This window comes from Eleginops maclovinus, chromosome 23, assembly GCF_036324505.1.
Source record: "Eleginops maclovinus isolate JMC-PN-2008 ecotype Puerto Natales chromosome 23, JC_Emac_rtc_rv5, whole genome shotgun sequence".
Taxonomy (NCBI): Eukaryota; Metazoa; Chordata; class Actinopteri; order Perciformes; family Eleginopidae; genus Eleginops; species Eleginops maclovinus.
In genome coordinates this window covers 3,533,234-3,557,994 of record NC_086371.1, presented here as the reverse complement: position 1 = coordinate 3,557,994, position 24,761 = coordinate 3,533,234, and the positions used below count along the sequence as shown (strand labels likewise).

Below are 24,761 nucleotides of genomic sequence, written 5' to 3'. Positions count from 1 at the left end.
CCGTTAGCTTTGCTCGGTGCGTTTTTTACCCTAATCTCAAAGGCAGCCGTCTCTGTCACGAGTTTAAGCAATTCTGTAAACTCTGGCATATGTGGACTCTTCCAGTTGCACAGAACAAGCCTGGCAGCTACAATAAAACCTGCTAAAGTCAGTCCAAGTTCTGCTTTAGTAAGGCCTGGTGGCACAAGAGATTTATAACATACAGTCTCTTTAAAAATAAGGGTCAGCTAAATAAAATGGAGCATTTGCAATGAATCACCTTGCTCAGTATTGCAAAACATTGAATAGTAACACCCCTATCATGATGCATACACACAGACTTGCTCCTCCACCAACTTCATCATCTCCTTATTGGAAACTTTTTCATGTTTTTCTCGATCAGTGATAAGGTGATCTGAGGCAGACCAGGAGCCGATATGGCCCCTGTCTGCATCAGGAGCCGCTCCAAGTGCAAGAATCCAATACCTGTCCAGACACAAAAGAGACTTCTCAGCAAGGGAGGACCACCACAGGTACCTGCAGCCAGCACAGTATTGATGACTCTTTTGAAAAAGCCGTGAGAGGGCTGTGTCCACGCGTCTCCCTGCTATGCTGCATCCACATATCTGGGAGAGGTAATGACTCCGATGCTGTTTTTGGCACTGAGTTTATTCAGGAAATGCAAAGTGATGTTCAGGACTGAAGCCAGCAGCTGCACCCCCATCACCCCCGAGAGCTCCAGGATCGATTAGCGGAGTCTTTTAGAGGCTTTTATTTTCATATTGTTTGTTGTCCCCCCCCCCCCCTGTCTCAGCTGTCAGATTATAAGCACAGCCACATGCAGTGTAACTCAATCAGAAGCCCACACAGGAAGTACATAACGGTGATTTACTGTAACTGAAGATGACAGCAAACACCTGCTGGGTTGTTTTGAAGCAGGAAGTTCATCGGAGCGGAGGAGATCCTTTGGATTGAGGCTGCAAAGGAAAATACACAGTTTGTGTTCATTGGCTTGATTTGTATTGGTGAATACTACGTCTATATTTGGGTAAATGTAAGATATTGGACTCCATGTAGTTTATTTCTAATCTGATTATCCGTCAGACGCTCGGCTCCTGCTCCTCTTCATCACATATCTCAACATTACAGCTCAAAGTCTAATACTGTGGGAAGATGTATGGAAGCTCGTGCAACTACTGTATAATTTCATTATGGACTGAAAATTGTTGTCTCCTCCTAGCATGTCTGGATTTTGAGGCGATGGAGGAGCACAGACTTTATGTTATCAAACCTTTTGTTGTTGTTGTTGTTGTTGGTAATTTTGTGTCTTTTTTGTGGTATTTTTCCCCTTTTTGTAGTCGTCGTGTGTCTTTTTGAAACCCATTTGAGGATCTTCCTGGTTTGTACTTGAAATGTTACTGATCAGGGGTCGAAAAAAAGGCCGTCTTTACTCATTTGAGCCATGTTTGATTAACACTACAGCCTGCTGCAGCAATTTTAGAAAATGATTGAGCCGCTTTTTAAAGCAAATGTGTATTTTCGCTACCCCATTTTGAAGATACAGCACGTGCTTTCAGGAGTAAACTATTGTCTTGGGGTTAAATGCTGATGGAGATATTACAATTATGTTAAAAAAGCACAACAGATCTCCCAGTAGAGAAGCTGGAACCAGTGACCATTGACTTTTCTGTTGATTGACTTGTAATGGTGAAAGAATGATATCATCAATCTGTACTCCTGTGGCTGAAAATAATCAACAGTTTTGATCAATCTTAAAGTAATTCATTTAGCAAACCATGTTTTGCTGGTTTTAATTATGATATTTGACTGCTTTTAATTGGTTTGTATCATTTTAATGACTGGTTGTGGCGCTCAGACAGAAGAAAACTAGTCCTCTTGATGGCGTGAATCTTAAAAGATGCATCTCGGATATATCCTTTCACCTTTAAATCCAACTTCCTAAAACTGCTGCATGCTGTAGTTTAAGTATCATGACTCAAACGATTAAATAGTGTATTTGTTTGGGACGACTTTCAGTGAGTTTGAGTCACTAATTGCAAGTAGAATCAATGTGTGGTCTTTCCATGGGATTTGTTGACAATAAGGAAATGCCTTATCTTCGACAGAAACGACGCATTAAATCCTTCAACATGATATACTGACTGCATATCTGCTTTAATAGCAAAACAATGAGCCAGAATTAAACTGTCAGCTGGGAGCATTTATCCTCCGTTATGTGTCAACCCATTGTCCCGACCATGTTTTTGTGGGTTGAGATGATTTTACCTCACCCATTGTTCTGTGTCTCCCATCCTCCTCCTTCCTCATGGCTCAAGACATTCTTCTATTGCAGACCAATAACATGTAATGGATGTGGTAACTTTCCTGCAGGAAGCAGGATGAGGAGGCGGAGGAGGTGAGCTTCTCCAGGAAGACCCGACGTCCTTCCTCCAAGGCATCCCAGTACGAACACATTGTCCGCCTGTCGACACCCAGAAGCAGGAGGCGCAGCGCCCAGGAAGCCGGGTAAAAGCCTCATTACACATCAAACATGAGTAAATAAAGTGAGGACAAGTGGAGCAGAGACAAACAAACAGGTCCAAATAGTGCTCTGATGTTTTACGCCCAATTTATAAAAGGTCCCTTTTATGCCTTTTGGGGTTTTCCCTTTCCTGTAGTGTGTTATACAGGTTTCAGTGCATGTAAATGGTCTGCAAAGCTATAAATCCCTCCTGAAACTCCTCCAATTAGACTCCTTTGTTCACTTCCAGAACATAGTGACATCACTATGTAAGACTTGTGCTTCTATTGGCTAGCACTCCACTCCATACGTGATAGGCTAAGGGGCGGGACATCTCTTAAGCGATCGACCAATCACAACAGAGCCGGACAGCTAACCACTCAGAGCAGACTGGGCTCTGGTTTCAGACAGAGGGTGAAAAGAGGAGCTGCAGCCCAGGCAGCATGAGGAAAATAAAGAGCTTTTTGAAATGATTAGATAGACATACGTTTCAAAATGTAAATAAAGGATCATCTTCTCCCTGGGTTCATCAGATATACACCTTTGCTTAAATTACAACCATAGTGTTTAGGAAGTCAAATCTCACATCAAAAACAACATTGATTAATGTTGGGATATGCTTTGCTGAGTTGCAGATGAAATTGCATCTACAAGTCTTGCTTTTAACTGGGCTATACTAATTGAACATGTTTAAACAGCTCTCTTTAAATGAGCTCTCTCTCTCTTTTATACAGCCCTTATAAACAATGTTACAAATACGTTTCAGGAATGCCAAACCCTAAAATCAGACCCACTACAACAATACACATTTTATGGAATATAAAACACTGTCCCAGAAACACGATATATCACCTATGGATTTCCCAATCTGGAGGATTAAACATATCTATGAAAAAATAAATACCTATATATTTCTGTCCCACAAAACATCGTAGATATTATTCTTACTTTGCACTCATTTATTCAAGGGAAATACTGATTACTTTCACCATTGCCGGCCTCTACGAAAACAATCTGAGGAGGATAAACATTCTTTGGTTGAACCGCTCACAACTAGAACTCACACTGAAGCCACAAGGAGACTTTGCTTATTTTAAGAGAGACGAGCCAGAAAGGTTATTTATCAAGCAGAAATGCCTCTCCTTTATCGGTTCCATCTGCTCAAATCTGAGGGGTTTCTACTTGCTCCTGTTTAATATCATTTAGATTTTTTTAGTTTTGAACTGTTTATCACACAAAACGACAAATCTGAAGACGTCGCCGTGGAATCTGAGTAAATGATTTTTCTTTGATTATTTTGACATTTTGCTGATTAAATATTAAATGAATAAATCAAAAATAAAGAAAATACTTATTCATCTTTGCGTTATATTATTATACTTGTATTTTAATGTATTAATATTATTATTATTAGTATACATTTTATTTTATTATTATTTATTATTTAAGATTTTATAAAATAAATAAATATATATATTGTATTATTCTTTATTATTATACATTTTATTTTATTATTATTTATTATTTCAGATTTTATAAAATAAATAAATATATATATTGTATTATTCTTTATTATTGTACATTTTATTTTATTATTATTTATTATTTAAGATTTTATAAAATAAATAAATATATATATTGTATTATTCTTTATTATTATACATTTTATTTTATTATTATTTATTATTTCAGATTTTATAAAATAAATAAATATATATATTGTATTATTCTTTATTATTGTACATTTTATTTTATTATTATTTATTATTTCAGATTTTATAAAATAAGTAAATATATATATTGTATTATTCTTTATTATTATACATTTTATTTTATTATTATTTATTATTTCAGATTTTATAAAATAAGTAAATATATATATTGTATTATTCTTTATTATTATACATTTTATTTTATTATTATTTATTATTTCAGATTTTATAATAATTATTATTTATTATTATAAACATTATTCTTATTCTTATTATCAATAGTAAAGTAAAGGACAGTGCTAAAATGAGCTTTACATTTTTTATTATTGTATTCTGAATTGTATTTACCCATTCACAGCAAACATTAAAACCACTCATCAGTGCTTTATAGTTTTTTAAAAATGACACTCTGTTCACCAGCACGATAATACACTCTCTGAGGTTCCTGCTATAGACATTATGTCCACATCCTGCAGTAGACATACTGTTTTAGATTTGTGACTCCCTTCCTCCCCCCTCAGTGGTCCACATCTCATCCGGAGTTTAGTATTTAATGGCAGCAGAATATTATATATCATATAGTTAAATATGAGAGGTCCAGGCAGACGCTCTGCTCCAACACTACCCCGAGGAAGCCAGCGTTTGGACATCTGTTATTTCAGTGTCAGACTGTGGGAGCGAATGAGCGGAGACAATAGAGATTATTGTCCCCAGTTCAGGACCCCTGGGGACGCTCGCAGACAGAACATCTTTTTATAAATCCTGAACGCCGCAGCAGCAGAACATGTTGAAGGGCTGCGGAGAGATTTATAAAGAGGTTACTTTCTGAATTCAATGCTCTAAATGAATAAGTGCTGATGTCATTTGCATAGCAGGCATTACATTGATTAAAAAAAACAACAGTAATCATCACCAGCCGTCCAAACTTAATCCTCTCATCTTGTTGCTCCAGAAAAACAACCCAAAAAAATCTAAATAAAAGAACAAAGCAAACAAGCAGCATGGCAGATATACTGTATATGGAATGCTGCTGAAAGTACACGTGTGTGCTAAAAGGGAAGAAACCTAAACTGTATCCTTGTAATTTGATCACCATCTGTGCGGGGGAATTATATATGTTGGTTTTAAGAATATCTCAAGTAACTGTTTATATTTCAGGGTTTCCTTTTCTTGCGCTCTTTTTCTTTACTGAAGTAAACTGAAGTTTAGCACGCATGAATTCAAAGTTTCCTTTTTTTCTGATGGAGGAAACTAATGTTTGTTGTCCACAGCTGACGTTAAATCGACGGACTTCTTGTTGCGTATTGATATGACTGCAAATAGTCCCTTGATCCTTATTAGCAGCGGTCTGGTCTCCTTAGCAGCGGTCTGTTCTCCTTAGCAGCAGTCTGTTCTCCTTAGCAGCAGTCTGTTCCCCTTAGCAACGGTCTGTTCTCCTTAGCAGCAGTCTGTTCTCCTTAGCAGCAGTCTGTTCCCCTTAGCAGCGGTCTGTTCTCCTTAGCAACGGTCTGTTCTCCTTAGCAGCGGTCTGTTCTCCTTAGCAGCGGTCTGTTCTCCTTAGCAGCAGTCTGTTCTCCTAGGCAGCGGTCTGTTCCCCTTAGCAACGGTCTGTTCTCCTTAGCAGCAGTCTGTTCTCCTTAACAGCAGTCTGTTCTCCTTAGCAGCGGTCTGTTCTCCTTAGCAGCGGTCTGTTCTCCTTAGCAGCGGTCTGTTCTCCTTAGCAGCGGTCTGTTCTCCTTAGCAGCGGTCTGTTCTCCTTAGCAGCAGTCTGTTCTCCTAGGCAGCGGTCTGTTCCCCTTAGCAACGGTCTGTTCTCCTTAGCAGCAGTCTGTTCTCCTTAACAGCAGTCTGTTCTCCTTAGCAACGGTCTGTTCTCCTAGGCAACGATCTGTTCTCCTTAGCAACGGTCTGTTCTCCTTAGCAGCGGTCTAGTTTCCTTAGCAGCGGTCTGTTCTCCTAGGCAACGGTCTGTTCTCGTTAGCAGCGGTCTAGTTTCCTTAGCAGCGGTCTGTTCTCCTAGGCAACGGTCTGTTCTCCTTAGCAGCGGTTTGTTCTCCAGCAGTAGGCTCAGTCAGTAGGGGCTTGGACTGGGAATCGTAGGGTTGCCGGTTCAAGTCCCCGAACAGACTTGAAATATGGAAGGTGGACTGCTACTTGGAGAGGTCCCAGTTCACCTCCTACGCCCTGCTGTGGTGCCCTTGAGCAAGGCACCGGACACTTCCAATCCCCCCTCCCCATTGATCCCCGGGCGCTGCACGATAGCTGCCCACTGCTCCTAGTACTAGGATGGGTTAAATGCAGAGGACCAATTTCACTGTGTGTGCTCTGCTGTGTGCATGCATGTGACTAATAAAGAGGGTTTCATCCTCCGATCTATCTATTTTTTTTAGCAGCGGTCTGTTCTCCTTAGCAGCGGTCTGGTCTCCTTAGCAACGGTCTGTTATCCTAGGCAACGGGCTGTTCTCCTTAGCAGCAGTCTGTTCTCCTAGGCAACTGTCTGTTCTCCTTAGCAGCGGTCTGTTCTCCTTAGCAACGGTCTGTTCTCCTTAGCAGCGGTCTGGTCTCCTTAGCAACGGTCTGTTATCCTAGGCAACGGTCTGTTCTCCTTAGCAGCAGTCTGTTCTCCTAGGCAACTGTCTGTTCTCCTTAGCAGCGGTCTGTTCTCCTTAGCAGCGGTCTGTTCTCCTTAGCAACGGTCTGTTCTCCTAGGCAACTGTCTGTTCTCCTTAGCAGCGGTCTGTTCTCCTTAGCAGCGGTCTGTTCTCCTTAGCAGCGGTCTGGTCTCCTTAGCAACGGTCTGTTATCCTAGGCAACGGGCTGTTCTCCTTAGCAGCAGTCTGTTCTCCTAGGCAACGGTCTGTTCTCCTTAGCAGCGGTCTGTTCTCCTTAGCAGCGGTCTGTTCTCCTTAGCAGCGGTCTGGTCTCCTTAGCAACGGTCTGTTATCCTAGGCAACGGGCTGTTCTCCTTAGCAGCAGTCTGTTCTCCTAGGCAACTGTCTGTTCTCCTTAGCAGCGGTCTGTTCTCCTTAGCAACGGTCTGTTCTCCTTAGCAACGGTCTGTTCTCCTTAGCAGCGATCTGTTCTCCTTAGCAATGTTCTGTTAGCATTAACAACCTCTCTAATGTCTAAATTAACTGAGGAGTGTAATAATATGTTTTATAATAATAATCATTTCCTTAAAAACATTTCAACATACTGTAATGTTGTCCTTTATTACAATTAAAATACTGTCGATAATCAGAATATTTACCACAGATTTACTTCCATCACTTACAAATATATAGAAATAAATATTAAATAATACTGATACAAAATTCAAAAAGAAGCCACATGACTTTCACATGTTGGTTTCTCACAGTTTGTTAAATGCTCGGTCCCACAGGCCTCCTCACACTCCTCACTGTGAGAGTAATTGTCCTATCTGGCACGTCGACCCCAGCGTGAAAACTGCTGCGATCACACCGAGACTCCTGCAGCTCTCCAACCCCAAACTCCTCCGTCCAGACTTCCACAGCAACAGAGAGGTGAGATACGTCAATATTCTGATCTGTTCAAGGGTCAAAGGTATTGAGCGCTATTCAGAGCATAATGCCCCTTATTGGGCTGTATTCAATACATTTGACTAGCTCATAACCTCAAAGGTGTCTCCATTTTCTGTTCCACAGAGCGTCGCCTCCATCGTTTCAAAGACGGCTCAAATCTCTCCACGGCTTGTCCTGCTTTCCCTTCCCCGACTGAAGCAGAGCAGCATCTGCCTCCAGCTCGGACCTCCGGCCGATTCAATCTGGACGGTAAGAGCACCCACTGACAAATCGTCTCATTAACTATTAGTGGAGTTTCTTTTAAAAGCCTCTTAAACAGAAAGTTCAGTCAATCTTGAACATTCTTTCAAAGCAGACTTGGAAGAAACTCATCTCAAGAAAGCAAGAACTGTTTTGGCTGAACGTCTGTATGGTCCACATCATTAGTCAATTAAATTAAAATATGTTCCAGCTGTTCAAACCAGCTCCATGTCGAGAACTGTGTAGCTGTTTTCTCATGATGAATTTCAATTAATGTGGAATTTTCCATCAGTTTCCATTCATATGCCAAACCGCTATTGGATGCATCCTCTGCTCACACACCACAGACAGATCTCTTTTTCACTATCCGTCCTTTTGATCTCAGTTTGTGTAGTCTGGCTCTTGTATTGAAAGACTCTTAGGGATACTTTTGAGTGATTCATTTCTGAAATCGCTGCCAATCTGTACTAGAACTGTGTACAAAATGTCTGAATTTCCAAAATCAGGTTTCAAAGGCAGCGAGGAAAGCCACAGCGACTGACCGTGTTGAAATGCTGGCGACACCGAAACAACTTTCCAAACACTACACCGCTCCTCGAGAACCAGAGTGGAGCAGGAACACCGTCCTGTCCTCCTGAACGTCCCTCAACATATCCACCAAGGACTCAAAGTACCATTTTATTTAATTTCATTGTTTATTGATTCCTTTTTACTCTGTGTCTTTGTACGAAGCACATAAACCAAAGAAAATCGGCGTAGTAAAACCGATTCTGATTTGTAAATTGTGCCTGTTATATTGACTTTGCTACCTGATGCTTTCACTTTTTCTCATTGCTCGGTCCTTTTGTCTGTATGTCAATCTTGGTTTTTATGAAATTAAATGTATTAATATTATAAAATGATTTAAAAACCGTACCAGGATTTAGATTTTTTGAAAACCAAGCTAAAAGACAATAAATGTCTTTAATTTTGTGGTATTTTGACCCTGTGTATCACAGCTCAACTGTGGTTGTTTAAAATATGCAATATAAATGAAGTAGAACTTGATTTTTAACCCGATAAAAACGTTCAGTATGTTACAATCCCAGTTGAATCAGAGACGTCTGGAGTGAGAACATACGCCTGTTTCTCTGTTGATAACGTTACCATGTGTATCTGGACTGAAATACTATAACTGATGAATGATTTGTGATTTCAAATCTCAGACATTTTAAATAAATCAGAGCAGGGAAGATAAATAATGTTCATCCAGAGTGTTTTTCCTTTGCAGTTGAGCTGGATTCTGCATTTATATCACAACCACATGTGTTTGAATCGCTGCAAACAGACAGGCTCTGTTCACTGACTTTTATTCTGTAGGTATTTTGGCCTTGAAAGAGTAATATTTCCACTGAGGCAACACTGTGCCTTCTCTTCCAGTTCCATCACTTCTTCATCTCTGTCTGAAGTTCTGATTTGGTTCAGATGTGTGTCTGCCATTAACATTTTCTTCACGCGTTGATGTGTGTCACCTCAGGCCGCTGTGTGTGTGCAGAGTGTGGGAACATTTTCCCAAAGCCTCTCAGAATCCCCATTTCAGAGGTCAAAACTTTTTTGGTAATACCACAATCAGGCCACAGTTTATATCTCTAAGAGTGCCTGGAAATCCACTAAAGTCCCATTTACACTTGTGTAAGTGAGTGTTACATAAAGAGGCGTCATTGTCATGTGTGCTGTGCTGCAGTTTGAAGTGAGCGCTGCTCTCGGTGTGGGCTGCAGATCAGCGCAGCTTTGTAGCTCAACTCGGCTAGACATCAAGGAAATTGGACCGACGTCCGTCTGGGAGGCTAATCTGGGATTAGCCCGCCATGATCGTGACCTGGGACCTCAAGCAGAGGTGGAAGTTTGCTGCATGTCAAATCAAGCGCTTCCTTAACTTACAGTCAGACAGCAGCCAGTGTTAGAGAGGTTTTGACAGCACTTTGTTGGTCAGCTTGTTGAAGGTGTCTCTATGTCTGTTGAAATATCAGGGAAAAAGTCACAGTATAGCGTGTGGAAAATGTCCTAAAAAGGACATACTGTAGTACAGTGTGTAGGTCGAAACCACAATGTTAGTCATTGTAGAGTATCATGAAAATATCCTGAAAAATATCAGTATAGAAGGTTTAAAATATCCTGAAAAAACGATATATATTTTGTTGAGAAATGTGAAAACGTGCAGTATATTATGTTGAAAAGTCATCGTAAAACATTTAAATATATATCCTGAAAATCATTAAAAATATCACGAAAAAGTCATTTAAAATTTAGAATTGTGAAAAAAATATATAGAAAAAAATCATAGTTTATTATGTAGGTATTGAATGTTGGAAATGTAAAAATGTCATAATATAGTGTGTTGATAATGTCATAGTGTATGTTAAAGAGGGTTATAGTGTATTCAGTCAAAGTGAGTAGGGCGAAGCAACCATGAAAAAAGTAAATGTAAAGCATCAGGAAAACATCAGGAGAAAAGTCACTGAAGAAGGAGAAAACATGGTGAAAATAATTACACATTTAGTTTGGAAAGGGTTAAAAATGTACAGTACAAAATGTTGAAAAGTCATCGTTTAGTACTTGTCCTAAAAATGATAAAAAATATTAGGAAAAAGACATATTTTTAATATCCCTAGAAAGTCGAAAAGAATTATAGTATAGTACGTAGAAAAATATAAAAAGATATCACAAAAATATTTATAGAATTGAAGTCTTTGTGTAGTATTTCAAAAATATCATAAAAAGCCATCGAAATATAATTCAATAAGTCATATGTTCAAAAAATATGAAGACAAGTCATAGTATATGTTCAAAACAAAAGTAATGTATAGGAAAAGTGTGCATAAGTGTAAGATGTAAATTGCCCCCCCCCCTTGGTTTCTTTCTTAGGGCAGACATGCTGGTTAGTAACCAGGGGGAGCCAAAGGTTACCTCACAGCTAACAGCTTTGATTACAGTCAGTGCTTCTTGACATAAGATTATCTCCATTATAAGCTCAGTTGCGGCTCATTATTGAACTAAAACTAAACGATTTCACCGTCTCTCAGCCGTCTTGGTTTGTCACATGGCCTGTTCCAGCATCCTCACACAGGATGTAGAGAGCATGTTGCCCACACCTTCTGCACAACACAGGAAACACTTAAAAAAGATGTTCCAGATAATAATAAAAACACTTAGCCTTCATTTAGGGGGTCATTTTTGAGGATGTTCTTGTTATGACACCTTCCTGCTTTACACCTCATTAATTGAACACATATTTAACAGTTTGGTGATTAAGAACGATCACCTATTTAAAGAAAATGAAGCTTAAACTTGATTATAAAGTGAGCATAGTTCTTTTCCATCTCATAGAGTTCCTTACAAATAGTAAAATGATCTCTATCTTTTGCTATTTTTGCTTTGCACGGTTGTTTCTCTGCAAAGATCCATGTCAGGGCGGAGTAACAGGAACTCTCTCCAAACAAAAACGTCTTTGGTAAATATTCCCTGAGCTCAGAGGAACTGCAGCTCTGTTTCTGGTGCTGCTGCTGTGGGTTTGAACCAGAACAAATTGGATCTGCTTGACTTCACTCTGCAAACTCAGTACTTACTTAATTAATAACCATTATATATGGCAGGGGGGTGAGCTACATCCATGTGGTTTTACTCGGGTTTATTAGTTTGAGTAAATGGTCCAAAACAGGAGGAACAGATGTGTGAAAAATGTGTATCTTGATGGTGTCGACTTTACAGCAGGGGAGTGAAACGGATTAAGGGACCTCCAGCTTATCTGAGGGTTTATCTAAAGGCGTTTGAAAGGGATGCATACGTCTGGGGACGGTCAGGTTTTAGTTTAAGATAAGTTTTAGCGCGTGATGTTCATTTTCTATTTGTGTAAACTAAGAAGTCGTATTTTAAAGATACACCCCCAGATGTTTCTGTCACTGAAGCGCCACACATCCTAATGTTTCCTCCCACATGAGGATATTTCGAACGTCAACTCTGACCTGTGTTGACTTTCAAAACATCTGTGACATGTCTGGATATGGGGGGGCAGTTTGATGCTTAAACAGAGAAAGGGAGTGTACTCTTTAAATGATAATGTCAACAGATTCCTTTGTTATTAATAGCATGTGCAAACATTGCATGCAGGATAGGTTTCGATATGCAAATGCATCGAGCTTTACCTCCTTATGAGTTCAGTGTTTAACATTTAAAGAAAAGTGACGATATATACTATCCAGTGTTGTAAAGAAGCTTATTATACTTCTACTCCACTACAATTCAGAGGCAAATAGTGCAGCTTTACTCCATTACATTTACTGTAATACTTTGCCATTCAAAAAAACATACAGAAATGATAGTTTAGAAAGCCATAATTCAAACAGCCTCGAGGCGTTGCGATTTCCTGACTTCACGAGAACAAAAGTCGAGCAGCACAAAGTGACCCATCTGAAGCTGGCAGAGTTAAATGGCAGATTCCTCCCGGCGCTGCAGAGTCCTCTTAGCAACACACAAAACCAGACTGCATTCACATGCTGCACACACACTCTTATGGCTCCACATCACACACTCACATCCTGCTCTCACTGCAGAGACTCCAGGAGAGAGAGAGGGAACGTGATGAGTGCAGGAGAGCGGGAACGCTTTGTGCACCATCAGGACTGCACGACCTCTCACAGGGATATTAGCTGACGAGTTACTAAAGTTTATTCCACTTTTAGAAATGCAGACAAGTCACTCTGGATAAATGATCAGCTGAATGTATGGCATATTTATACATCCATTATTTCCATATTAATTAATTTGTTAAAATTGAGTAATCTTTCATTTTTACTTCCATATAGTCATAAAAAGCTTGTAAAAATCCCATCATTTATTAAGTAATTTGGGAATAAATTAAACTATTTTAAATTAATATTTTAATAAAAATTCAAATATTTATTTTATTTTAAGTTTCCTTTTTTGTGCAATTGCTTCTATGTCATGTGACTCAGTGACAGGGAATCAAAGCAGCATTGTGTTACCACACGATCAGTAAAAGCAGCCAACACCTCCTTTAATTCCATGTGTGCACACTTTAATCTTATTCTAATATTTGAATGAATAAAAAAGCCGTTTCTGTTTTGAAAATAATATTGATATCAGCGTTGCATGACTGTTCTGGATGAGGACACAACTCTTAAAATTGGATTTTAGACCATAATGAATTTTGAAATCTACATTCAGCAGATTTTAGATTCAGATTTTTTTATTTTAATCAAAAGGGTAGCTATAATCTGACCTTTAACACACATCACATCACCCCAGAACTAAAAGGAAACCATTGTTTTGTTGCTAATGGAGTAAAACTAAGATGTAATAGTGTTATATGAGTGTGTGAGAGTAGGGTGGGGTCTCTGATATAATATGTGTTTTCAGCAGGGGCTTGGGCAACAGCATGTGTGTGTGTCAGTGTGTGTGGGGAGTTCACACTATAAACAAATAGGCCTATTTTCAGCTGAACAGAGGAAACACCCCGAGGCTCAGGAAACAGACACCCCTGTGTGTGTGTGTGTGTGTGTGTGTGTGTGTGTGTGTGTGTGTGTGTGTGTGTGTGTGTGTGTGTGTGTGTGTGTGTGTGTGTGTGTGTGTGTGTGTGTGTGTGTGTGTGTGTGTGTGTGTGTTCTTCTATTCTTATGGGGATTCAAATATCATCTGAAACAATCTGGAGAAAGTTAAATCAAGGAGATTTTTTTTGATAAATAAAAGTAATAATGTCACAAGTAAACCAAGAACTACTTTATGAATGTGTGTGTGTGTGTGTGTGTGTGTGTGTGTGTGTGTGTGTGTGTGTGTGTGTGTGTGTGTGTGTGTGTGTGTGTGTGTGTGTGTGTGTGTGTGTGTGTGTGTGTGTGTGTGTGTGTGTGTGTGTGTGCATCAGTGTGTGTGTGTGTGTGTGTGTGTGTGTGTGTGTGTGTGTGTGTGTGTGTGTAGATGCCAGTGTAAACACCCAGTCACAGCAGCCTGTTAAAAAGCAGCAGTGTGTTTATGAGCAGTTGAACTACCTGTTGGGTCGGTGTTGGTTTCTGTCGAGCTCGTTGTGCAGACTGTTCCCACCATCTCAGCGATTTACTCCAGGCTGTTAAGCAGGAAACTTCATCCCTTCTCACACCTTCCTCACACACATTTATGTTCTGTTTACCTACAAATGAGACACTATAACACAGCTGGCTCTCGCTCCACTTTTAGAACCTGGTTGTCTGATTTCATGACTTTTTTTTTACCTCTACAGCACTATTTATGAAACAACAAATAAGATGTACTCCTATAAATGTCTCTCGTTGCATAGAATGTATATTAAATCTTGCTTAAACTAAATACTTTTTTAAACTGGTAACCATTAAAGGGAGAAAACAAGAGAGTATGTACAAAAAAGTTCCTTTAATCCTTAAATGCTGTGACAGTTTTTCCATTCAGCAGGTGCAGTAGCTGTGCAAAGATAAAAACAAAGACTTGGTCCTCGGCACATGTTCCTACTTTAAATATTTCTTTAATGTCCCACTAACAAACACAAACCAAGAGGACAACAAAGCAATCACTGTGTAAGAGGAAGCATCCCAAAATAGGCCCAAACTCAACTATTTTTGTGAAATCTTGTCCAAACCAACAATGTGTTTTCATCAGTACTTCCTGACTTCTCTTCCTTTTTCTGTAGCACTCAACCACACGACTGAAGACGTGATTCTTTGATAAAAAGAAGGTTAAAGATCAAGCAGGGTAGTGTAACTTCCAGCAAACATGAATGATAAACAGGAGGAACAAGTGCCTTTCTAACAGACTGAGTAGGCTAAAGGTACGCATTTGGTGCTCTAGTAAAATGTTGAGGTGTGCATGTTTGTGTTACCCTCATCAAAAACAATATCATTTCCGTTTTTACATTTTTAGTGTGATTTTGGGTCCAAAATGTTCCTATAGTATGGTGAAATGAAAAAAAGAACTATCAGGTTATTGAGGTGAGGTTGTCCTAACATTGACATGTTCAAACATTTCTTAATGGGGTTTAGTAAGACAAACAAAATAAAAAACGTAGCTCGAAAACGGCCAAATTAGCCCAGAGACTCTGAAGGGTTAAGCTCAAACCGACCGCTGTGATCATATCCTTTTTACAAAGAGTGATCACAAGGAAAGAAATGGACATTGAAATGACATCACCTGTCTTTTATTTAGCCCAGGATTTAGCCATTCAGCTCACTCGGCTCATATGTCCCCCCCCCCCCCTCCATCCTCCTCCCCTCTACAACTGGACAATTTCCACATTTGTCCCTGGATAGCTGCAGCTGATTCCAGCAGCATCTATTGTAATCCCAGCGCTTCCTCACATTTTTTGTCATAGTCCTGCTGACCGACAAACATGTAAACAAAGCCTGAAAACAAAAGTCCCCAGTTCCCCTCCTGTATAACCAGTATAGCCACAGAGCACACTCGAGGCATTTTAACTTATAATAATTACAATATGTTTATTTCTGTAAACATGGCGGGTTATATTGGCACACAAACACCTTCACATTCCGTACAGTAAGTTAAAATAGCTTCATAGATACAAAACAAGAAAGAATGACACATGGGGGGAATTGTGTGAGAGGAAGAGGTGGCAGGGGGTCATTTTTGTCCAGGAGCAACAAAGTCAGCGCAGAGCTTCTTCTTCTTCTTCTTCTTTGGTATCAGTCCAACACTGATCGGAGTTTAGGCGGAAGACCCTCCGCCTCTCTCCACAGTTCGTTGCGTAGCTTGAACCATTTCTGCAGGACACAAACAAAAGAAACTAATTAGAAACACACCCATGGGAGGTGTCGCGGGACGTCTTTGTTCAGAAACAAAACGGCCGCAGTGAGCGATGAGGTCATTTACAGAATACAGTCATGACATGAATATTCCTGAGAGGCAACACAGGTGGAGTGTGTGTATTGTCAGGGATGATTTGGACAAAAAGGACTCATTGATGTTTCTCATACCTCAGGTCACTACACACAACTTTAATTTAACTATCACTGGACACATGAGACACTAAAACCACTATAGGCCTACTTTGTGCAACTTAAAGTCCTGTGAAGTGATTCAAATGGTTTCTAACCAGTTTGTTTGAAGGTAATTTGAGCATTGCAAACACAGAAGTGTGGCTATAGATGTGGAGTTCATTTTCCATTTGATGGGTTTAAAGCTACCAGGACACCTGCTATGATAAATAAGTGCTTTTCTTTTTACTGAGAAGAAAAACTCTTATCAATTTCATGTCTGCCAGTGCTGCGATCTGGATGTTAGCTTAGCATACATATTAGTGCTACTGGGATATAAAGTAGCTAGCTTTACTCTTATAAAACAACAATAAACAAAGACAATGTGGTCATCTGTTTAGCTCATTACCCTGCCGTATTGTGTTTAATTTGTATATTAACACCACTGCCAAAACAACAGTTTGCTATTTAAGGAAGGGTTGCATGTTTCCTAAAAGATACACCCTTATATCCACATTTTTCCACAACTGTGGCAGTGGACTTATGCTTCCAGCCTTCAGAGGCTTTTAGCTAGCTAACAAGCTAATAAGCAACATGTAACTCACATTTGAACATGCTATGCCATGAACAAGTTTACACGGTTAACATTTTAACATCTATGTAAACAGCTGCTCAATGTAGCATCGTCTGAAATGTACCATGCACCATTTTAGCATGCTAGCATTAAACAGTTAAGATACATGATGTATTTTAGCATGCTACCGTTAGCTTGTCATTCGTTAGCTTGGTGTTATACTAGCATTAGCATATTTATGTGCCACCTGTTTGAATGTATGCTAATGTTTAGCCTGTAGCATTATGCTAATTAGAGGGCACCAATATAAAATGTGTGTTTTGTGGGATATAATACGCACGCTTGTGAGTTTCTTATTATGGTTTTGATTAAATAACCAAATTATTTTAGCATAGTCAGATTTAAAGGGGAATTAAGAATTCCCATCTCTGGTTTTAGATTTGTCCAAACACATTCAGTCTTTTCGTGACCAGAGCACCACCCTAAAAGGCAAACAAAAACCCTAAATCTAAATTCTATGACTACAAGATAGTCATTAGATGTAGCCATGTTTCCTTTCTGACTTTCAAAATGATCATAATCCCGTTACACCTACATTTCTTTGTGCGTGTAGGTGTGGTCTCTGAGTCACAGAGACACAGGAGTGACCCCGGGGCGAAGTTGTATTAAGAAAACCACAAAAGAAAAATGTTTCCATCCATCTTTAGCCGACTCCTCCACCAATAAGTGCTCCACTGAAACTCTGACACACACACACGCACGCACGCACACACACACACACACACACACACACACACAGACCAGTGACCCGGCACATTGCTGTAACCACGGTTCATGTCACCAGGGGATTCACAACAACGCTGACATCATCTCGATAAGGGGAAAGGGATGGCAGGCCAAAGACACGAGACCCCGGCTGGCTTTATAGACATAGGATGGTTTCCACATTTTGCAGAGAACACATGAGAATCCCATTTTGACTCATCTGGGTTTGCACTTAGGAGTAAATCAATTCTGCTCTGCGTTCATCTGTGTGTGGGGATTTCATATTCGGGGCTCATTTCTATGATGCGGGACATTCATTTTGGGGGAAAAGTTACATATATGTCCAAACAAAAGAACATCCAGTCTATAAAGTGCCTTTAAAACGCCATGTATCCTCTGCAAGTCATAACCCTGTTTTGTTTGCAGTCCTTTTCAAAGTGGAAAAGACCTTTGAAAGTCTGTTAAAAAGTCCTCTAATCCTGCTGACCTATGTAATGCTGTTTTCCCATTTGACTATAGGAGTGGATTACATAACCTTTCAAACTCCTCTTCGCCTTTGCTGACTAAAGCACTGAAAACAAACACGAGTGATCTATGAAAGGAGCTTAAACATGCCGCGCAGACGTCAAAGCATGTTGTAAATGTGAAACGGGGAGTGGAGCCGGGGTGTGTTCCTCCAGCTAAACCTTCTCCAATGAGAGCTTTGTTAATACTCGACAGGGGGGGAAAAAGCCAGAAAAAAAACGCTCATCAGCTGGAAATGAATTCAGGCCTTTTGATGAGGGGCCAGACCTGCACCAGGCTTCCCCTGTCAGGTTATCCCGGCACCTCCCACCTTTGTATACCATGAATGGAAACAGTCACTGACACTGGGAGAGGAATTAGGACGCAGCACAGAGCAGTTTTAGTTTATCTAACATGTTTCCTAGCTGCTCTGGAGGCTGAAAGCTGCATTGTAAACCTCGGTGGAGCCAAATAATGAAACACCTTGGCTGTGTGAGAAATGAAGGTGGTGCTCTGCGGTAGAAGCAGTACGCTAAATCGAGTGGGTGCACTCTGGGTGTATAATTCCCTCTTTGTGAATTCATCGTAACAGGCTAACGTTAGCAAGGTAAAATCGTTTGAATGATACATGCACAAATGTTGATGGAGCTCTTAACATGGATTTTATTATGCCAACTTAAGCATGTTCATAGCACAGTATGGTAATTTGTGAGTCACATGTGGTTTATGAGCTTGTTAAATAGCCAACATACTAAAGGTAACATGCTTTGATAATGGGCCATACATCTCCACACAACTACCAGGATAAACATATGCACTGAGTCCGTCTAAGATTTTATTTCTAGGCATACTGAGGACTGGATTTTCTCCTTCCTTAAGGCCTTTAATGACCAGGTGTGTGACCGTTTACATGTGGAAAAGCAAGCTATACTATTCATACTGACAGCAAATTAAATGTGAGACAGTTGCACCACTTATGCCGGGGAAAACATGGATGGAAGTTGTCTTTTTCTCTGGTAAACAGTAACGCGGTGTATACAGCCAGGGCTTTTATTGTGAAAGGTCTAGCTGACTTTATCAAGGTTTAAAAGTGTAATACAGACTGCCGTCTTGGTTCGGACTGCAGAGCCTCTGTTGTTGTTTTATCATCCTCATACCTATAGTTTCAAATCCACAACATGCTTTTATTCTTGCTGCAAAATCCTCTGAAAAGGGACACCTTGTTTCGATAAAAAATGACGTTGCCTTCACGCAACCTGGTCATGATAGAGGGTCATCATTCAGTGTGGACAGAAGGATTACTGCTAGTAAAAATTGCAGCGTTTACGAGCATGAACGTATTCGAAGAAGGATTGAGAACATTTGAGACCCAATACTTTGAAGTTGTGCTCTATGGAAAATTCAGATGAATATCAGATTACTGAAGATAGAAGAATTTTGGATTTCCGATTTATACGAGGGATTAAAAGTCAGGATATTGCAAATCGTTGCTTCATCTATAGACGTTTTATTGTACTTCTCTGTCCCGTTATCCTTATTTACGGAAATGCAATAAGAACCATTCAACCCTTACTTCTCTGGACTGCAAACCAAAGCATATTTCAGTCTTTCCTTTCCACATTTGTAGCTAACAGTGGTTATACTTCATCTGATCTACCTGCTTGCACCTGAGGGCTGCTGATTTATGCCTGTGAGACTTCAGCCATGAGAAATCTAGACGAACTGGTTTGTGGAATCAAGACACAAAACCAGTCACAAGAGTCTGACTGTACTGTACAGTAAAGAGCAATGAAAAGGACACACACTCATGTGAGATATTAACCACCATTAGTCAGCCTCTCAAGAACAAACACTAGCAGAAATATTTGCCTATGAGGTGTTGCGTCAATTCAAATGGACTAATTTACATGTAGGGTTTCAACTCCTAGTGGTTACAGCTAAGCAAAATAGGGGGTGTTGTTGTCCTGGAAATCCCTGAGGAGGAATACCAACAAAGGCTTGGGTAATATATCGATGAATGAGGCAATGGATATCGTAATATGGCATATGTTCCGTCTCCTCTTGGTTTTAAAGGCTGCATCACAGTTAATCAAAAAGTATGATGTACAAGACTGTCCTAGCTTTTTCTATAATGTGTTTGATCCACATTACTGACGATTATTTCTCCAAAGTTTCATGGTGTAAATATCGAGTGAGAGCATCGAACGTCAACCCTAAAATATCGTTGCAATATCGATATCGAGGCCTTTTGTTAAAGAAATGTGCAATATGGATTTCTCTCCTCAACGGTGAGTGGTGCAGGAATGAGTCCGAGAGTTAGAATTTTTTTAAGAGTACTTTGTCTTCAAGTCAATGACTTTTAAATGACTTTTTGGTGAATTTTCACAAAATAATGTCTGTTGTTAGTCCAAATTTAGATGGTTTACATGTGTTGTTCTATTTCTGTAAACAATGTCTGCAAACAACCCACTGGGTAACCTCCAAAGCCATTACTTGTCTTAAAAATGGCAATTATTTACAAGTGAAATGAGACTATTGGAAGTGATCATGTCGAACATTAGCCACTTTTAGCTTAGCATTGATGACATGAAGTTAAGATAGCTTAACGTTAGCTATTTACTGTTGCCTTTTGCATTTATTTTTTCAACTCCTATAAACAATATTATCATGTTAAACAAAAGGACCATCAAAGTGTGTTTGCCACAGAGTTTATTTTTCTGCAATATTCCAAAAGCCAATGGAAAAACCCCATTGGCTTTTGGTCGAGGGAACCATTGCGATGCTAACTAACAACGATCCAAAATACGTCATCACTGCCCCGCTGTGAACCAACCCAACTCATTAAGGAGAGCTTTTCCAGGGATCTAACAGAGGGTTTCTGCAGGAGGTTCCTTTCATCATGTTGTTATCGCTGCTCTGAAGCTTCACATCTGGCTGCTGATGTGACAGTTGCACAGACTTACAGCTAGGCATTCCTCAGATAGAGGCATGGTGGGAGTGTTTGCATGTGGGAGAGGGCTGTTGGGGTAGAGATTAAATACCGAAGCAGTAAAGTGATGTTTTGTCATGTTTTCTACCTCAATTAATGCCTCTAAGATGGTCTGAAATGGGACAATGAGCACATCCGACCAAGTATATGACTTTGATAATCTTTGTAAACAACCGTGACTTCCCTCACTGATGGACATTTGATCTTTACTTAAAGTCGCCTCCTTTAAACTTGAAGTCACCCCGTGGAGATCAATCAGTGTTTGTGGGAACGAACAAAAGATTCTTCCTGAGCTGAAACAGAAGCAGGAAACTCGACTCTGAAATGACTTCATCATGTAGAACAACATTGGAGCCGCTCCAGTGACAATTAATGGGGCGCTGCCGCCTCTGTGGTCGGTGTTGACATGCAAATGAAAATGATTGCATCACATCGTGACACTTTAACCTGAAATATTAGCCAGGGATCACACTGAGCACACAAACCTGCTCGATAAAGTGTCAGTGGAGCGGCTCCAGGTATGATATCACAGAAGTCTTGTTTACCTTTAGATATACACGTTGTTTTTAGGCTGTATCTTACTCCCTCAGAAGTGTCCTAACTGAGACATTGATGTAAATTGAGTAAAACCTCTCAAATCTGCAGGGATTTTAAGTAAAATCTACGAAAGTACTACTGAGATGAAACTACTCAGTGACATATAACATCACTTTGTATCACCCAAATGTGTACTGAAAATGAAAATGCACACCAAGTTAAAGAATTGGGTATTTAATCATCACCTCATTATTTCTAGGAATGCTGCATACTGTTTGTGCAGCGACACAAAAATATCTACATGTCAGCATAAAAATGTACTAATCTGGACTTGTGACCATATTAAAAAGCACACACACACACACACACACACACACACACACACACACACACACACACACACACACACACACACACACACACACACACACACACACACACACACACACACACACACACACACACACACACACACACACACTCACAAAGTAGTTCTTGGTTTACTTGTGACATTATTAAATGTATTTATAAAAAAAAATCTCCTTGATTTAACTTTCTCCGGATTGCTTCAGATGATATTTGAATCCCCATAAGAATAGAACACACACACACACACACACACACACACACACACACACACACACACACACACACACACACACACACACACACACACACACACACACACACACACACACACACACACACACACACACACACACACACACACACACACAAATAAAGGAGACCATGCCCGATCCCACAGCAGAGGTTACTAACTGAACTGTTCTCATCTACATTGCACTGTAACTTTGATTCATGTTTCTTACACCTGTTGTGTTTACTTTATTATCTTTGCTTTTAAATGCCATTTTATATTGTGTTTCTGCTGCACTATTTCTAAATGCTCTTAATGTCCTTCATTTTTGTTAAAGCATTTTGAATTGGACAGGTACAGGAGAACATTCGTCCCCACTGCGAAAACACTTCACATAATTCCCCCCTGGCTGGCAGACTCAAACTCACTGCTCCGTAGCCTCTCTTGTGAACTGGACATAACATGCACACCTTGACATTTGTATATTTCTCATTTTTATTGTTATTTTTAGTTCTAATTATTTGGTTTTTTTTGTTATGCTTCTTCTTTTCGTATTTCGCTGCTGCAATGAAACATTTCCCAGTTTGGGATAAATAAAGTATTTCTGATTCTGATTCTGAAAGCACTTTGAATTGCCTTGTATAAATAAACCTGCCTTGCCTTACTATGGCTACTCATTATATGGTAATAGTATAAACTAAACGTTTGTAAAGGTCTAAAGAACTACAGAGAATAACCCCGAATATGCACTATACCATAACCACTGACAGGTTTCAATCACCTTAAAAATCACCACACTTCAATGTAGTTTTTCTGTCCTGTTGGTTTTTCTTTATCAGTTTAAACTCACAAATCTGGAGAAAATGTGACTGCATACTACCCACATTCTTAATAAAAGAGCGATTTTTCTCCACGTTTGGTCTCTCTACTCACTTGTGTGTCCGCCTCTGACAGCCCGCACTCCGCTGCGATCAGCATGAGCGTGGTTCCCTCCGGATGTCTGGTGAATTTAGTGAAACTGTCCTCCAGAACTTTAATCTGCTCCTCCGACAGCATCATACACTCCATGGCTTTAGAAGACATGCTATTCCGGGTTTAGTTCCCTCGTTTCTCTGCAGTCGGTCCGCTAATCAGCCTGCGGTCGTTGCTCCGGAGCTCTACGGGGACAGGAGTGCGCACAGCCGGGGATGGAGAGGCGCGCAGCTCGGCGGGAGAGTGTGTGTGTGTGAAGAAAGTGGAAGCAGTGTGTGTGTGTGTGTGTGTGTGGAGGTTTTACTACTGTCAACAGAGGTACGTCACGGAGCTGAGCCCTCCCACCAAAACACCAGTGACACAGCCTAAAGGAATATTATGGGAGTGTTATTAAAGCATGATGGCAGGAATACATAGAGCTTTATCAGGAAAATAAATAACTTTAGGCTGGAGGTGTGCAGGGATATCACGAGGAACTTAAATAAAAAGCAGCCTATTGTGACTGGAAACTGATATACTGCTAATACTGGGAAATTAAAGGAGTGTTTAAAGGCTGTAATGGGCCGTTATGAGTACCAGGAGTACAGAAACACTGTGTATGTTGTTCGCTTTTATAGCATCTTTAAAATGACAGATTCATTATTATAATAAATGCCACTCATTTTTGATACTGCCACTAGAGGGCAGTTTTTCAAATCTAGTGGTGTTATAAAGTCCTATTAATTGAAGGAAATTAAATTAATATGTGAAAGATGTTTCAGTTATTGAAGTCATAAGCCAATATTTAAAGTATTGAATATTTTCAATTGAATAAATGTCAAGTTGGGCCCAAAAAAAGTGTATAGTTGACCCGTAAATAGATGAAGACAGGGTTTAAAATTAATATCATTATTAAAGAAGGTGTTTTTACAACAATATAACTCCCTCTTTATAATTAAAGAGGGAATTGTGTTTTGTTTAAACACCTCATATACTATCTCTACAAGCATATTGTAAATAAATACAAACTACTAATGGAGATCTTCAGTATCAAACTAATATCGTGTGGTTTCTACAGGATGGTGGGAAAATGTTCTATCTTTGTGTATTGTCTGAAGTGTACAAAGCAGCTGTTACCGTCCTTACACATCAGAGGGATTTGACACACAACACATGTAGATAATGTCCATTTACACACAGAGTATCACCTCCCCGGACGACACAGCATATGCCGAGAACAAGCAGTCCGTTTATGACATAATAAACATAACACACAGTTCTGTTTGAAGATAAGAAGGGTGAATCCTGTCTGAGAGATCCAAAGTTCAGTCTCTGATCGTAAACGAGATCAGGCTCTCAGGGTTTATAAAACATTGACTTTCTTTGAATGTGTTCACAAGTGATCATATATTGATTTTAGCTCCAGTGTGAGATCTGTTGCACAACCTCAAAAGTTGTATTTAATAAAGAGAACGATTATTTGACTTTAGAGGAAATATATTATAAAAAAATACATTATATTTCAGTAAAATGACTGAGTTTATGGAACAAAACAGGAATAAAAGCAGCTATTAAATGAATTATTATTACTTTATATAATCAGAAGGTCATGTTAGTCTCTTTGTGTTTCAGATATTGTGAAAGAAATCCTCTTTTTACCCTAACAACACTGAGAGAACTGAAAAGTTGACTTTGATTAAATGTATTATGTCAACTAACTTCACATCAGGTTGGTTGAAAGAAATAATATTAAGTCATTTAAACTCAATATTATTGCTCCCAACTAACCTAATACAGTTACGTGAAATCTGCTGACATAATACATTTAATTAAAGTCAACATTTCAGTTTCTTGAGAGGTT

General features: G+C 39.6%; 2 protein-coding genes across 2 annotated transcripts; one reads left to right on the top strand and one right to left on the bottom strand.

Moving 5' to 3' along the window:
• Positions 1-416: 416 nt before the first annotated feature.
• LOC134860112 (sperm microtubule associated protein 2) lies at positions 417-8,659 on the top strand. Its single transcript, XM_063876953.1, has 6 exons — positions 417-512; positions 1,338-1,342; positions 2,371-2,505; positions 7,595-7,736; positions 7,878-8,003; positions 8,501-8,659. The coding sequence occupies exons 1-6, from the start codon at positions 417-419 to the stop codon at positions 8,630-8,632; spliced, it is 636 nt and encodes a 211-aa protein (XP_063733023.1). The 3' UTR covers positions 8,633-8,659.
• Positions 8,660-14,392: 5,733 nt separating this feature from the next.
• Positions 14,393-23,220, bottom strand: hopx (HOP homeobox). The gene is made up of 2 exons (XM_063876936.1): positions 22,883-23,220; positions 14,393-15,769 (listed from the first exon to the last, which is right to left on the bottom strand). Exons 1-2 carry the CDS (start codon positions 23,030-23,032, stop codon positions 15,692-15,694), a joined length of 228 nt encoding a protein of 75 aa, XP_063733006.1. The 5' UTR covers positions 23,033-23,220; the 3' UTR covers positions 14,393-15,691.
• Positions 23,221-24,761: the final 1,541 nt, after the last annotated feature.